The following is a 17,518-nucleotide window of genomic DNA, read 5'->3' as shown; positions in this document are numbered from 1 at the left end:
CTAAAAATGTAATACAAATTCAACACAATATTTACAAAACGCATCCACACCCCCCACTACCCTTTTTGACGTTATTTACATATTCTGGGGGAGTTTTACCAGCTTTTGGGGCTGTTGCTTTCACTGCAGACTATACTTGTTGTATTGCACGTCGACCCTGCCACCGCCACAACGTACCTAAAGAGTTTCAGCTGATTACAAGACACACCCACCCCTCTATTGGTCTCTCAAACTCAGACCAAAATCATATCAAACAGTGCAACTAGGCAGTGCTGATCGAATATAAATAAAGGTTACATTACTGCACTGCTTTTGTCTCACCTAAATTGCTTTCAGAAACATGTTTTAATGCCCCGTATTCCTGTAATGGCGAGAATTTGTCAACAGGAAGTGGGCGCCACACTACTTCCTGCACAGTGAAAACAGAAGCCGAAAACTAGAGCTTAAATGTTAAACCGAAGCAGCGTGGATATAATATAACCGAGATTCTGTTACTGCTGTATATTTCTCACCTCAAATGTTTTCAGAAGTGCTCTGTAGCTCACTGTTTGACGTTGTAGCTCACTATTTGACTGTAATGCAAGATATGGCCAGTCGCCGTTGTTTCACACGGGCCATTCCAGATTACATCAGGCTTATGGCATTCTGGTAGTTGTAGGTTTTCTACCTCTTGAGCAAAAGCAGCACCCTTTTTCTCTGTTTTCTCAGGTCATGTAGCACCGATTTCAGAAGTATTTGCTTCTTTCTACTGCAGAGACAGCCTAGTTTTAGATGAGGGCCTTCTTTATATCAGTTTAATACTCCTTTAACCAAACTGAACTGAATTTAATAAAGATGCAGTGAAAAGGGAAACGGAAACATTAAGCACAGAAAGAAGAATAAGTCCAGGTGCTGCTGAACACAGAAAATAGAAGAGACAGTTGTACCTTGCTCCATGCTCCCCATCATGTTTGGTGAGGTGATACTGAGGGGAGGCTTGCCACCCTGAGGTGGTACTCCAGGACTCTGCATGGGTGGTTTTGGTGAAGATGCCCATCCTGGAGAGGGGTTTGGAAGAGAGGGAGACCTCATATGAACAGGAGAGGCACCAGCTGATCCCATCATGGAGTGGGGCGACTTCATTGGTGCTGAAGCTGGAGGAGGTGGAGGAGCACTGGGGCCTGTGGGACCAGTGAGCATGCCAGCCAGCTGGGACGGTGTTTGGGGGGATTTAAGGTTTCCAGAGGGAGAGCCCATCATGGGGGACTGCACTTGCCTCAGAGGAGGGGACTTAAGTGGGTTGATACTGGGAGAGTTCCCCCCTCCTGCTTGGACATTCAGATCTGCTGGCTTGCGGCCCCTCTGACCTTGTGAAGGGCCACCAGAAGGGGGCAGGTGGTTCATTCGGCCATTACCTCCTGTCGGTGTAGATCTGTGCTCTGGACCAAAGGCTTGGTCTGCATGTGGACCCCTCATTCCTCCAGGACCACCTGGGAAAGGCCGCCCAGGCCCCATAGGAAAGTCTCCTGGCTGTGTCTGCTCAGGGAAGGGAGGACCCTGCATGGGTCGGCCTTGTGGACCCATGTTCTCCATCGGAGGTCCTCCACCTCCTCTCATTCTCATGATCTCATCAGGACTCATGTTCATGGAGGGATCTCGTAGCTTTGAAGGGTGCATATGAGGTCCTGGCCCAGGGCCGGGCCCCATGCCAAACTCAGGCCCCATTTCCCTTCCCCCCATTCCCTGAAGCCTAGAGGATGGACTCATAGGACCATCACCAGGCATTCTGGGAAACATGCCCATGCCATTACCAGGCTCCATTCCACCTCTTTGGTGCCCCATCATCCTTTGCATGTCCATCATCATCCCTGGAGGAAGGCCCTTCTCTCCACCCATACCTTGGTGGAACATTGCTTCTTGGACTGACTGAGGATTTGGAAAACGCTCACCACGACCCCCTGGACCAGCAAACATTCCCCCAGGCCCACCAGGGAAGCCTCGTGCATCTCCCATCCTTGGAGGCATGTCATCGGGCCAGCCCATTCCAGGCCTTGGGGGTCCCTCCATCTCGGGATTCATCATACCAGAGAAGCCAGGCATCCTCTGCATATGTGGCGGTATACCCCTGGGGCCAGGGCCTATACCCATGCGTTCCTGGTAGTGCTCTGGTGGACCACCTGGTCCTCCCCACATCTCTCCTGGGCCCATCTGGTAAGGAGGCGGGGGCCCTCGCATCATGCCACGTGGACCATGGGGGTGCATCATCATGTCTGGAGGAAGTGGCCGATGTTGCATTTCTTGTTTCTTCCTTTTCTCTTCATAAAACTCCTGCTGTAGCTTTAACCAAGCCACCTGTTCTGGGGTCATCTGATCTCCCTCTCCACAGCCCCCTGGACCCCCCATGTGTGGACCCATTTCATCCTGTGGAAATGGGGGCATGTCCCTGGGACCATGGGGAGGGCCAAAGGGTGGACCTTGTGGACGGGGCCCTCCTGGCCCACCTGGTGGTCCGAGGCTCTGAGACTGCGCCATCATAGCCTGTAGAGGGCCCTGCTCAGACCTGCGGGGTGCACCATCAGGGCCTCCATCATGGGGTCCACTATGGGTCTGTGGAGGCCCAGCTGGTGGGGCATCACGGTCATCAGGGAAAAGCATGCGCTGAATATCTCGCAAGGTCTGCAGGGAGCGCTGGCGATGCTCTAACTGTTCTTGGGACAGACCCTCTGTGTTGGCCTCCATGTTCAACAGCTCCTGGGCCAGCTGCTGCTGTTGTTGCTGCTGCTGGGGGGTCAAACCCGATCCACCAGAGCCTCCACCCTGCCCTCCTTCACCTGCTGGTGGAGGGTTGAGGCCTGCCTCAGGTTGGGTGACAGGGGCCTGGTCAACTGGAGCTGTAGTGTTACTGGGGCTACTGCCGGGAAGATTTTTGGATTCCATGCCTGCAGAGGATGACCCTTCCTGCGGAAGAACACCAGATTGGCTCCCTTGGTTTGAAGGCTGGGGTGGGGCTGGCTCTGCCATGCCAGGTAAGGACGGCTTGGATCCAGGCTGGTGGCTCTGATCTTGGGCATGGGACGGGGGTTGCTGGGGAGGCTTGGAGTCATTTCGAAGGTTGCTTGCTGCATTGTTCTTTAACAGAGAGCGACAGAAATAAGATTAGGTTATGACATACTAATGGGAAATGTATGTGCATGAAAGTATATATATATTTGTGTATTGAAAAGGGCGTGTGTGTGTCTTTACCAGGAGGAGGTGAGCTTTGTCCTTGCTGTTGGAGATGTTTTTCATGTGGAAGGCAATGATGTTTTCTGTATGGCCAGTAAGGACTGCATCAGCTGCCCTGAGGACAAGAAGGCAGACAGTCAGATATCAGTCATCAGACACAATAAATATGTGTGTGTGTGTGCCTGTTTGAGAGAGCCGGATGAATGAGTACTAGATGGGACCATGAAGGTAAAACCAAGGTCAACAGACTAAGCAACCTATTGCACACACACACCTTTCACTGAGCATCCACATCTTTGATCTATAATTCCCAATGGAGTGTTGATCTAAGTGTACGTTCCCACTGAGAAACACACATTTCTGTGCAGATACACACAATGGATTTAGGCTATGACTGGGAAAGTTGGGGGAAGGAAGAGAAGCGCTGGGAAGCAAGTATCTTAGTGCCACAAAAACACCAACAGCCGCAGCAAAAAACAACAACCGCCGCTGATGACAAGGGCACACTGATATACTTCAGGCAATTGACATTGCTAGTAATTCCATTTAATTTTGAACTGCATTTCAACAAAGGATTTCAGTGTAGGTGTCTATTGTGCTTGTGTTAAAAACAAAAGGGTTTAGTTCTGAGATGATGATTTAATTTGCCTGTCTTCTATGGGTGTGCAATATCATATCGTCAACGATAATACCAGGTCTGATCGTCAGAGTGAAGCATGCTTCAGCAAAAAGAGTGGAGGAGAAATAACAGCGCATACAGGTCCAGGTAGAGAAACAATTCAGTCATTTATTTAAATATGTAGTGTTTAAAGATTTAAGACAATGTTTTTAGGATTCTGCAACTATTGAAATGTTTAATTTTTGTTGTAATTATATTTTGTACAGAATCCCAATCTTATTACGAGTTACTGTTGTTTAAAATACAAAGATCTGAGACATAAACATTTTGTTGAAATACCGTGATATTATTTTACGACCATATCGCCCATTTCTACACACAAGTGGTAATGCTCAGCATCCTTACTTGTTGGCCATCTCTGTGGTGAAGACATAGACGAGTTTTGAGCCTGGTTTCTGGCCACTAGCAGGTTCTGTTGTGGAGCCCTGGCCTCCCAGCGTATTGTGGGAGGGCGTGGAGGAGCGACTGAGTCCGGCATTGGAGGTAGAATGTGTGACGGAGTCCTGGGGCTTCACGTCGCTGGAGTTACAGTCTATGGGGAGACAACAGGGAGGACGGTGGCTTTAGGACCAGCACAGGCTTATGGGATGTGTAGTTGTACTGAGGAGCTGGCATAAGTCAAGTTGATCAGCGAAGGGACTGCTATGTATGCTTGGATGCACACGTTAACACACTTACTGAAGAATCCTTTGTCATCTTCGTCACTTTCTCCCCCAGAGCACCAGTCAGCTCCACTGTACGGCTGCCTCCTCTCTGCCACACACATCCTCTTCACCCTGCTGCTGTCTGCTTTCACACACACACACACACACACACACACACACACACACACAAACACAAACACAAACACACACACACACACACACACACACACACACACACACACACACATCAGTGGCTTGGGTTTAATCTGTGCAAGTGAATTTAAGGGACTACGAAGTATATATTTCAAGATGTCCAACTGTTGCCATCTCCAGATGAAGAGAAAATAAATATATGTGGAGCACTTCTCTAAATACAGTTATGCAGTGGTAAATCATAAAAGGGACACAACAAACCAACCATGGGCAGTAATTAGGGAGAGTTCATGCAATTTCTGCCATTAATTACTGCAGAATAAATCTGATAACTGCTTCTACAGGAAATCATGTGTGTAGATCATTCTCTGGTGAGAACATAAAACATTTTAAATTGTATCAGATATTTAAATTTTTTATTGTGAAACTTCAAGACTGACTGTAGCACTTCACAGTAACTATTAGACAATTTCTGACCAAGGCTTCCTGCTGAGACTTAAAATGATTGGATCGGAGGTTGTGTTAGACGTCTGCTGCTTCAGCAGTGGAGGTGTTGCTGAATATGACTTGTAAAGCTGCGTGCAGCGTATTGATACGCTCAACCTATCAAACACCCCCCCGCTCTGGTAATCATGAAATTGCTGCAGGAATGTGAGCTCTGTGCCTGCAACAGTTTGAGAGTGTCCACCGGCACGCACCAAGCTAACTGTTAGCAGCACACAGGCTAATGTTATCTTGTAATTATCAACCGATTTAACGGCAGAGTCGAGTCATTTCAGTGTCAGTTTGTTGGAACTGTAAAATGGCTCGGTGTTCAATGTTGGTCGCTGCTGCTGCGTTAGCTTGTGCTAAACAGGCAGACATGAACTGACCAGCCCCACTTTTTTCACCTCATTTATCACACACCATCACAATTATTTGTTTTTTTGGAGGACCTTCCAATACCAATGTGATGGCTATAGCAACTCTTTGGTTAAAGCCAGCCATACATTATGGCCATGTATGCAAGATCAAAGACAAGACTAGACAACAACTAATTAATATGCACACACTCCCAACTGGAAGGGGTTTGAGCTAACCCAAATCAGGCTAGATCGTCCTCAGTGTTATAATCTGTCAAAATAAAAAAAAAAGGCTTCAGATTTCTCCATCACAGTTGAAAAGAAATAATTAAATAACAGAAAATGCTCAGTTGAAGTGACCTCTGGCTCAGATAATAATAAGTAGTGGTTCTTACCTTTTTCCTCACTTGTGGGCGTGCCGCTCTCTGGTTGTTCAAATGACTCCACCGAGGTGCTTCTCTCCCTTTTGACTTTAACCTTGGAGCTCGGGCCTGAGGTCAGGCCCTGGCCGTTCTTCAGCCCCATGCCCCCTGCCACGTTCTGAGCCCCTTTGGAACCCAGGGTCTTGGGGTCACAGGGTGAGGGCTGTGATTGGCTACCAGTGCTCCCTGGTTTACCCTGATTGGGCATTTTAGAGTCCATCTGGGTGGCAGTGGAGGGGGACATGACGGGAGGTGAGCGTACCATGGCCTCCGTCTTAGGTTTAGGGCTGGGACAGAGGAAAAAAATCGCAGATATTATTAAATACAATAAATTGTCTTGTTGCCTCTTTTTTTCTTATGCAGCTGTGAAAAAAGCCATTATGACATCCGGCATTTGGTATGGATTTCTATAAAAGCTATATTAGATAACTAATATTGGGAAATCCATGCACATGTTTAAACCTTAAGTCACAGACTGTAGAGCAGGGATACTCAACTTGCTTTGCTTGGGGGCCACTTTTGCAAAATGACAGGAGGCCAAGGGCCATTCGCAGCAGCCCTATACATGTTTTTAGGATTTTAGGACACATCTAGGGTTTTAGGATGTTTCTTGGATTTTAGGATATTTCTAGAATTTAAGGACATTTTTAGGATTTCATTTTTGATGATTTTTTACGCACTCTATTACCTTATGTATACTAAAAATACAAAAACAATTCCCAGTGTGAATAACTTACTTTCCCCGTGATTTAGAAATGGTTAGGGGGCCACCCTGCACCCTTGTTGGGAACCAGATTTGACATACGGGCCGTAAGTTGAGTATCACTGCTGTAGAGACTCGGGATGTCTACAAATGACTGCTGCTTACTAGTTGTGAGAGCAGTTCAGTTCAGGCAAGCAGGACACATCCAACTGGCAGAGAACTCCCTTACCACACCCTAATCTCTTTCTCTGTCTCTCTCTCATGCACTTGCGCACGCACACGCACACGCGCGCACACAAACACACACACACACACACACACACACACACTTGTACAAGTAGCATAAAACAAATGCCAACATGTCCACAAAGCACAGCCGCGGCCTAGCACACTTTATGTATGTTCACACAGACTCGCAGCTAGTAGAAAAGAGGGCAAAGCCAGAATTTTGGCAGTCCAGACAGCTGTTTCCAGAGGCTCCAGAACCATGAGTCAGCAGGGAAAACTTCCAACCTCAGTGTACTCTCTGACCCTAAAACAGCTCTGGATCATGCATCAAGACCTTGCAGGTAAAAAAAAAAAAAAAAAAGGAGTGGAGAAGCTGATCTTTATGACACCTGACCAACACTTGATCTGTAAAGAGCTCAGGTAATGCTCAGGTTTGTGTGCACTATGACTTTCACTACCGATCATCATGCTTACACACTTGGTTACAACCTGGATGCATGATACCATGATCGTTAAAACAAGAAGGTCTCAGCCTTGGACTTTTGCATACAGAAAAATTTACATGGGTTTTCTTCCAGATGTCACCCCCTCTTTAAAAAAACAACACAAGCATGCTAAGTAATATAAAGCCTTCAGCCACTGGCCTTAGATACAGTTGCAAACTTTACTTAAATAGTTGGGATGGGTCACATTTCTCCACAGGGATTAATTAAGTATGACCCAAAAATGCTGCTTAGGGCCTTAGGGCCAGCTTTTTCAAAATGCACCTTGCAACTAATAAGATATGAGTTGCACAACATACCAGCATTGATCACTCTGCAACCTCTCATATCAGCCAAAAGACTGCTTCAACTGGCATCTGTACTTGGCTAAACGGCAACAAATATTTTATCATCACAGAATGATTCCATACATTACCAGTAACCTCAGCATTTCTGTTTTTACAGACCAGTTTTTTCCATTTCATTCTGTTTTGAACAGAGGGTTTAGTGTTTGTATTTGTTCTCTCTTCCCAACTGTTAATAAACACTGACAGCTAATGTTTATTCATTTTTGATATTGTGTGATGAGTTTTTTTTAGGTTTATGTACTGAAAAGAAGCCCCAGTAAGCCTGTTTATATTTTATTGATGTGGGAAGACATAGCTGAGTACTTCAGTCATCAGTTGTTTGTAGGAGTGGTGGAAAAAATGTATACAGTATAGTATTATGATACTTTGCATGGCAATATTGTATGGACACACAGATGCCAAGTATTGATTTATTAATTGCATGAATTATTAATATTGAAAATAGATTTTTTTGCCGTCTAGATTATTAAAATCAATTGCTTATTTAGTCCATTAGATACCTTTTAAGGCAATATAAATGACTGAAGAGAGATAGAGAGACTGAAAAGATTTAATAGATACAATCTTAATGTCTTAATTATACTAGACTGTGACAAAGATTGCCAGGGTTCCCACACATTTTCACAAACAAAATTTCAAAACTTTTCCCTGACTTTTTCCAGGATCCTTAATAGGGAGACTTGTCTTGTCCCACTTGCCCTGCATTTTTCAAACATACCAGATTAAAATTGCAATCAAACATAATTCCAGGTAGTATGAAGAGAGAGACGGCATGGAAGATTGGAGAAACTCCCACGTATAAGAGGCTTGCCTTTCCATTATCGCTCGCATAACACGCCTACGTCACCTTCGATTGGAAATCATGACAGCTAGCGTGATGGCTGCAATAGAATAAACCTACTGTTTTGAACATCCATCGCCATGCTTCTTGGAATGTTATTGCAAAAGGAGGAGTCACACAACATCAATGGAAACGCAGTCATATCACAAACTGTGTTTTACTGACATTTCAAAAATATCGCTCAAGGTTAGCGCAAATCTGTAATGGAAACCCACCTAAAGGGGAGTACATTCCTAAAAACGGTAAATCTCATCAGTGGTTTGGAACTGGTTCGGTTTTGCGGCATCAGATCTCAACAAACCACAGTCCACTGCAAAGTTGTTGTTTTTTTTTTTTTGTTTGTTTTTTTTTGGCATTTTTGCCTTTATTAGATAGGAGATTGCTAGCGTGAAAGGGGGAGAGAGAGTGGATGACATGCAGGAAAGGGCTGCAAGCCGGTATCAAATCCACGGATGAATCCACACCACCTTCACACACGGAGCGCCCGCTCTATCCATGGAGCCACCCGACGCCCCATCTGCTGCAAACTTTGTTTACAGGCTGTTGCAGCTAAAGGCATGACCAATTTCATAACCAGTTTTCAACATCTCAAGCAGAGGAGCGCAGCCCAGTGGGAGAAATCAGTCTTATTTCAAGATGCACGAGATCGCGTCAGCCCACAAACACCAGGTAAAAAGCAGCCGACATTAGTAGAATCATTTTCCCATTGTGTCCCGTATGACAGGAAAGCAACCTGGTGCCAAGCCGAACTGTGCCCATATATACAGTGGAAAAACCTGGGTTTATCCACATGTTGAACACTATTGACCCCAGGTATGTGTTACCAAGCCGCAAGTATTTTGCTGAAGTTGCCCTGCCTCATCTGTACATGATGTCATCTGACTCCACTACAACAGACCTGAAGTGACGGTTGTATGATTTCAGAACTGATCATTTTCGATGCTCTACTGTTTCAATTGCAAAACTGTACAGTATGCAAAACTGCAATATGCAATACTGCTTTGAAGCCTTCAACATTTTTCAGTTTGCCTTTGTTTTTTTTATTGCTAAAATCAAAGCAAAGCAAATGTCGTTTTTCATTTATAGTCTGGTTTTAAGAGGCAAAAAAATCCATTAAAATTGTAAATTGAGTTTGGTGAGACAAAAATCTGAATTTTAATTTTAGGCCATATTGCCCAGCCCTATGATGAGTAAAATGTCACAAAATGACACATATTAGAGCAATGTCATGTGGACAGCTACAGAAAATAAATTTGCTGTTAGGTTACAGTACATGTGAGGTTATCTACAAAAGATTACTGTAAAAATGTCAACACACACAACATAATTTCCATGACTTCCAAAACTCTCAATGATTTTTCTTAATTCCATGAGTTTTCAAGGACCGGAAATTGTGATTATGAAATTCAATGACTTTTCCAGGTTTTCCATGATCACAGGAACCCTGGATTTCTTTTGTGGAGATATTATATTATAGATATAGAGATTTGGTTAAAAAAAGATAATACATTGCAATGAATTGTATCATAGTCCTCAGCTTGCAAAACATTTAAAATTGCACTAATATTGAATCGTGACTTGAGTACCGTGATAATTTCGGATTGTGGGACCTGTGGTGATTACCACCCCTAGCTGTTAAAAATGTTAAATGTTATTTAGCATCACTGATGACAACAATATTGTGCAGCCATAAAAACAATCTGTTTAACATGGTGCAGAAGAAATTTTAGATCTGCTTGCTGTGCAGTTGTGCTGCCATTCATAGAAAGTCTGGATTAAATGCATAATTTTAATCAACATTCACATCAGTGTTTGGCTGATTAGGCTGTTAAAACAATCATTAAAATCTCACACACTCATACTCACACACATAGACCAGTGCTTGCTTATTACTACCATCACAGCACCCCATCACTGCATCACAGCACTAGTCCCACAGGTGGTCAGTGAGAGAGTCCACTCACCTCTGCGTGTTGGTGGACGGGGAGTTCTTTAGCCTATTGGAGTGCATTGATGGGGCTCCCAGGACTACAGAACAGGGTGGAGTGATGAGCTGGTGAGGACTGCCGGTGTGTGTGAGTGGCGCCTTTGTGCGCACGTTCCTGGAGCCAGGAACAGGATTCCCAATGTTGGAGAGGTTTCCCCGACCGTCCTTTGCCTCTTCTCGCTCTTTCTTCCCTCGCTCCTTCTTGTTAAAATGTGTCGCTGCTGTACCTGCCGCCGCTGGCCTCTCCTCTTGGACCTCCAACATTCTCTCTATGTCCTTGTTTGTGTGGATGTGTGTGTGTGCGTGTATGTGTGTGTGTGTGTATGTGTGTGTGTGTGTGTGTGTGTGTGTGTGTGTGTGTGTGTGTAAGTGTGTAAAAACAATAACAATAGTCCAGGAGTCTTTTCTTGTTCGGTGTGTATTTATGAAAATCCCCCAAGGGGGCTTTTAACGGCCCTTGGGCACACTGTTGAGAGAAAAAAGAGAGGGAAAAGAACAGTTAACAAAACTAAAAAAGAGGGAAGCAGTCTGAAAAAAAATAAAGTGACACTCAAAATCTTTTTAGTATCAATTTACTAGTGAAGGCTTGAAAGATGGCTGCTAAAAGTTGGATTTTTTTTTTTCCCCCACTGCGGCTTTGGTCAGCTTTAATTCATGTCAGCAGGCATGGATTCAAATTTTGACATGTTCCAGTGGGTAAAGCACAAGTTTCATGAATAAAATTTGTTATTGAGGCACTTGATTAGAAGAGTTAGTTGGTCATTAGTGTAACATATGCTTTTGCAGCTTTGAAAAGTAAAAATGTCCACTATATATATATGAAAAAAAAACCTATAATGATAAGTTTTCACAGGATATGGGAACTGGGTCCCCACACATTTTCATGGACAAAATTTCAAAACATTTCCATTACTTATCAAGGATCCATAAAAAAAGAGAAAAATTTGTCAAACTTGTGTTTTTTCAAACATATTAGATTTGAACTCTATTCAAACTAATTCCAGCTAGCTAGCCTACACGAACCGCAGGAGAAAAATGAAAAAACGTATGCAATGGCAAAATGTTGTCACACATCGACACGAACATTAAATGAACATTATGGCTACAGAAAATAAATCTGCCATTATGTTACACTGTGTGGGAGGTTATCCACGAAACTGTACTGTGACAATTTCATCACTAACGAAAATCCACGACTTTTCAAAAGCTTTCGGTGACTTTTACTAATTCCATGACTTCTGACTTTTTCAGGTCTGGAAAAAGTGTTTTTGTTATTCTATGACTTTTCCAGGCTTTCCATGACTGTGGGAACCCTGTGGGAAGTATCAGACCTAGTCTACACACTTGCACAAGTATTTTTGAAAACAGGTTGTCTCCTCCTTTGTTGCAAAAAAAAAAAAAAAAAATCCACACAAGCACTAGGTCCGCTCCATTTCACTGCGCTAACCACACAGTTGTCAGCTGACGATACAAACAGTGATGTCGACCTACTGAGCAAAAGCCATGATAACTTTCCTAGTTGAGAAATATTTGCCTGCATGGACAGTAACATTCACAACACGATTTTATGTAAGCTCGAATGACGTTCATCAGTTTTCTGTCTGAACAATCTCCCATGACTTGTTGGTGTTTGTATGGGCAATGTGGTCCTGATGACGCAAGCACCGCTCTCACTGCTGAAACTTAGCCAAATGGCAAAATGTCAAATGGAGTGCTGACTCCACCTACTTGGTGCTATGGTGCAGACCCAATCTTAAAAAAAAAAAAAAAAACGCCATTAAAATGAAAATACAGAAGTATGCCAAATCAGCAGGAGGCTAAATAACTCACGCTAAATCAATGTTGACCAATCACACACAAAGAAGATAATTCTTGATGACTGTTCCTCAATATAGTAGAAGAATAACTACATCTATTTGTAAACAAGGAAAATGTCCTTATCAAGTTAAAGCCAGCATTATTTTCTGCTTTTGCACACCATTTGTGACAAGATAACGGCACACGCTCTGAAGACACAAGCCCCAAATTCCATTTTCCCTGTCTCGCACTGACACTGAAAACAGAGTTTCTGAAAATCTGCACCATCCTAGAAGTTTTACAAACGATCCGTTTCTGTGGCATAAAACACTGTGTGCATTTGGATGAAAGGCCGAAGCCCAAAGAAAAAGCTTCTTCTTAAATAACACCTGTGTAATGTGCATCACAAAATGCTCACAGAAACTTCTCTCCTACAGCACAATTTAAATCTACGCTGCTCATCTGTGTGCTTGGTATGACAAGTGATCACCGTCAATAGCTGATGGCACAGACAAAAGCAGCATATTAAATCAAAAGTGTGAGTATTCGTGACATGCTGCCACATTCAAACACTATGGTAAGTCTTTTATGGAGTTAGACAAATAAAATGGCCTAAATAGCTTATGCAGGTACATCGTTTCATTGCATATGTCCACTGTCACGCCAAAGATATGTTTGGGTTCAGCTAGAAACAGTCACCTTTACATATTCTGTCAGCCAGAGAGCACTGAACTGTATATATTTATGTAAAATGTATAATTTTAAAAAAATTACATTTTTTTTCTAAAGAAAACATGCCTTCCAAAACTATTTTCTTAAAAAAAAGAAGAAAAAAAAATCTCCAAGTTTTTAGTTTTTCTACAAAAAATATTTTTTTAAAACAAGAAGAAAAAAATCAATTAAGTTTTAAAAATCGGCTATAAAATAAATACAAAATACATCCGCTGAAAGTTGCATGTCCCTCCCCTAAAGCCAAAAAATGCTGAGAAAGTTTTTTGTGACGTTTCATGGGAAAGATGGAACACAGGGCGAAAATTAAGAAACTTTCATGGTTAACAAATTAACAAAAAAAACAACCAAAACGTCACATGTTGACACATATTAGAGCTACGTTACTTCATCAGCTACAGAAAATAAATTCACCACTTTATTACACAAGAAATTTCCATGATTTTTCCAAACTTTTAAATAATTTTTACTAGTTCCATGAATTTTCCAGGTCTTCTATGGCCATGGGACCGTGGGAATGGGAAAAGATGACTAGTGGAAGATATCACTATTGGATCTTTTCACTTTGCAAATCTTAACATTGCCATTGGCCTCAAAAATTTCAATATTAGTCAGGTTAGACTTTTATACTGTGCAGACTTTGGGTGGAGTATCATGTTAACTATATAAATACCAGCACTAAATTGTAACTGTAGCCGACAATGAAGTTCGGCGGTGGTGGTAAAGTGGGAGAGGTAGTGCTGTGGTCCAAACTAACCACTGTGTGTTTCTGTTTGCGTGTGTGCTAAACACGAGAATTGCATGAGAATCCTGTTTGAGAGAGCGGCCCAGTCAGTCAGATTACATTGTCATCCTGAAAATATTTAGGAGCTCTTCCAAAACACTCAACATTGTAACTGGCTCCAGAGTTTCCCTGGGGAGAAGGAGGTGGGGTGTTTGGGGGGGTTTGAGGGGGGAGGTGTCACTGGGAACCAGACAAATACACCGACTCCTGCTACAGCAGCAACACTCATCTCTCGCTGGTCTACAGGAGAAGTGATTTACAACTATCGGGGGCTGCAGATCACTGCTGCACACGAACAGAGGCTGGCTTCTCCAAAGGGACCGAGAGGGAAACACAGAGGAGCCTTGTGTTGCCAAATTACACTAACCTTTAAATATAAAAATACACTTTCTGACACAAGACTGGGAGCTTATGGGGGCCCAGTTGTTCAGAAGATCAGGTTTCTGCCATCTCATTGGATCACATAGTGAAAATGGGTTGTTTAAAAAAAAGAAAAAAAAGGATATTAAATTTGACTGAAGTTTTGATTCTGATCTGGATCAGCTTTCAGTGTGTGTTTTTCAGACTTTTAATAAGGATGGGGAAACCTTTGATCCATTAAAAAACAAAAAATCTAGATGATCCTGATCCCAGCAGAGGGGTGGATTTAGGGTGGACTTCAGACACAAAAAAACATTTAAGTTGCTCAAATTTAAATGCATTTGTTTATATTTTTTGCTTTATTTTTCAACCGTAAGTGGATAAAGCAGACATTAGGCTACACACGAGGCCTTTAACAAAATACTTCACCAGCAAAATGCCTGTTTGTATGTCAATTACTCACAGCATGTTACCCTGAAATTGTGAGGACAACTTAATTTTTCTGTCTTGCCTCCTCATTCTTCATGAATTGAGATAAATGGGGACTGAGCTTAACAACAGCAAATCTACATCAAAACATCTGTTTACAAACTCTAACACAACTTGTGAAGTATATTCCAAGACTCATTTATCCAGTCATATGCTCAGTACTTCGCAAAGACATGCATTTTTGCTTAAACATTAAGATTTAGAAAAAATCGGTACAACTTGTCTCATGCACGGCCGAGGTGTGTGCCAAAGCATGCACATGGGTTTAAACTCTGTTCAAGCAGAGCTCATACGCACGTGTGCTCATGTAGCTCAGGGCAAACTACACGTAGGCGTACAAACAACCAAGTGTTTTATATTGTAACGTTTTAGTAAAAGACTGTTCGTAAACAGATGTTTTGATATAGTTTTGCTTTTGTTAAATGTGGTCCCAAATGACTGCAATTCATGAAGAATGTTTTTGAAGAGTTTTCTTCAGAAATTCAAGTATCTGCAGTGACTGATTATTACAGAAAGGGCCATTTTGGAAGGGAAGTGCTACTCTCTTGATTACAATAAAGTAAAACAATAAAATAAGATAAAGGATTTTGTCCCCATGAAAGTACCCCCCCCCCCCCCCCAAAAAAAGCCATTCATATCAAACAAAAAAATTTCATTTCTCCCTTTATATTGATTATGGCGACACAATTCTTAATACTTTCAAACAACTGCATTCCCCATGATGTTTTCTGTCTCTTCAAATAGAAACACTGCGCTGGTGGTTCTAGCTGTTGTTCTTGTAGCTGGTAGCGTACACGGTGACATGTAGTCCCATTTAGAGCACTGGTTTTCTAGATTTGGTAATCTTGAAAAGTTTTTGTCTGGATCAGGGTGATCCAATTCAATATTTCTTTAAAAAATTGACACAAATGTAAAATGAATTAAATGATCCCAGATAGCAAAATTTGGGATTTTCAGATCCAGATCACTCTGATACAGATCTTTTTTTTTTTTTTTGAAGAACTGGGCCCTGAGAAGCAATGGGCTTATTATTGATTGCTGAACATGTGATTTGACTCCATGTTTATTTACAGCTGAACTGTTGAAGGACCTCTATTCTGGTGAAAGGACATGTTTCTATTCTGTGACACAACATAACTATGAAACAAGGACCGCAAAACAATTATACACGAGTAATTCAGCAGCAGTGATGTTTAGCACACATAAATCAACAGAGACGGCTTTTGCTATGGACCTGGAATAAAACATTCACAATTCAAAATATTGTGTCTCAATAATTTCACACTATCAGCAGAAAAGACACTTTATATTAGCATCAGTTCGGTAGTTGTTTCTGGAATTGAGAGACAAAAACAGTGGCAAATGCAGAGATGCATGTTGATTTTGCTGTTGACTATAATTTGCTCATCAAAATGAGGCACTGACATGCGTAAGTCACAGTGGAAACGACCTGCCAGAGAGCCGCTGTGAGTCAAAACACTGTCAATAAAAACATTCAGGATTATATGCTTTGTTCAAAGACAGGAAGGCAAAACTCTTACTTAAAAGACACATTTGACAAGTGGGGATTAAATGGCACACAGAAATCATAATCATACATTTGTCCAAAGCCACTTATTGCTTTCAGTCGCAGCAGGAACAATAGGAAGATATCAAACGTTTTTAGTGCGGAGCTCCTTCCAAAACAACTAAGAGCACGTTCAGCACTAATATACATGTGCTTGCGAGTTTTTCTTTTTTAAATGACACATCAGTGAGTGTGGGTGCTAAGTGTACATAAAGGCCAGGGTGTGCTTCAAACAAACTAGCTCATACAACATGTTGTCCAACCACGCCTGAGGACAAAAATGTTCATAGCTATTCTAAAATGGCTACATTAGAAAGCTGGGCAAAAAGCCTGCCATCAGAGAGAGGGACAAGACACACACTTTCAAATTTTCCCCAGTATTATTCAAGGTGTTTCACTTCACAAAAAAAAATGACAATAGCTGTTTGAAGAATGACAAAAGAGAGCTTGAGAGAGAAATTAAAATTCTGCTTTCTCTCTCAGCTCAGCACACCGGGCCAAGTGCTGTTTAAGGTGAGTGAGTGGGTGAGTTTTTCATTTCAGCCATTCGCAAAAAGTGTTGGACGCAATCCTCTCTATTCCAACATCAAAAAGAACATCCCAAACACCGTGGTCTGAAAGAAACAGCATTTTGATCATCTATATGCCCTGTAAATATGGCAGAACTGATGATAAAGTTATAAAGTTGACTTCAGCCTCTTTTACACTGCCTGTTCAAGGCAGGAATGTTACGGCGACATAAACCCCGCCACACTATTTTGCATAAAAGGTACTGGTGTTATCACAATGCTGGAATTTCAAACTTTGATGTAATACGTTGACAGATATTGATACGTTATACCATTTTCGATAACTACAGGAAAAAAAATTTAAATTGAGGACATACAATTTACATTTGTTATTAAATAATAAATACACCAAGGCCATAACATAACCGTGACTTTTCTTTCCTTGGTTAGTAACAGAAACAGCAGAATGACTGTAATAAACATCAGCAATAAGCAAGAAAATGAAGCTGGTACCAGTGTTTTGATACTATGAAAAATGAGCACTGAACCTGTTTAAAATATTCAGAATCGCTATGTATCAGGGTTTCACACACATTCATTTATTTGTGGCAAAAAGAGGTTTCAGAAGATGTCCGACCATCTGAAAAGCATTTTGTCCTAAGTACAATGGCGTGGGGTGTCTAGGTGTAGTTAAAAAGGCTTCTGGCCTGTGAATGAGCAGTGATTCTGC

The 17,518-nt window shown here is 42.2% G+C and overlaps 1 protein-coding gene across 3 annotated transcripts in view; it reads right to left on the bottom strand.

Annotated features, from left to right (window-relative positions):
* bcl9 (BCL9 transcription coactivator) overlaps positions 1-17,518 on the bottom strand; it is a 39,548-nt gene that overhangs the window by 4,259 nt on the left and 17,771 nt on the right. For 2 of the 3 annotated variants that reach the window (XM_042494346.1, XM_042494347.1), the window contains exons 3-8: positions 10,531-11,019; positions 5,918-6,231; positions 4,562-4,672; positions 4,229-4,415; positions 3,223-3,319; positions 927-3,108 (exon numbers count right to left, since the gene is read on the bottom strand). In XM_042494346.1, coding sequence (XP_042350280.1) covers positions 927-3,108; positions 3,223-3,319; positions 4,229-4,415; positions 4,562-4,672; positions 5,918-6,231; positions 10,531-10,817 — 3,178 coding nt within the window. In that variant the 5' untranslated portion in view covers positions 10,818-11,019. The remainder of the gene's footprint in view (positions 1-926; positions 3,109-3,222; positions 3,320-4,228; positions 4,416-4,561; positions 4,673-5,917; positions 6,232-10,530; positions 11,020-17,518) is intronic. The other variant, XM_042494348.1, reaches the window with a different exon arrangement.

The sequence above is a fragment of the Plectropomus leopardus genome, chromosome 10 (genome assembly GCF_008729295.1).
Source record: "Plectropomus leopardus isolate mb chromosome 10, YSFRI_Pleo_2.0, whole genome shotgun sequence".
Taxonomy (NCBI): Eukaryota; Metazoa; Chordata; class Actinopteri; order Perciformes; family Serranidae; genus Plectropomus; species Plectropomus leopardus.
The sequence above is the reverse complement of the archived record's forward strand: the minus strand, read 5'-3'. Positions and strand labels throughout refer to the sequence as shown.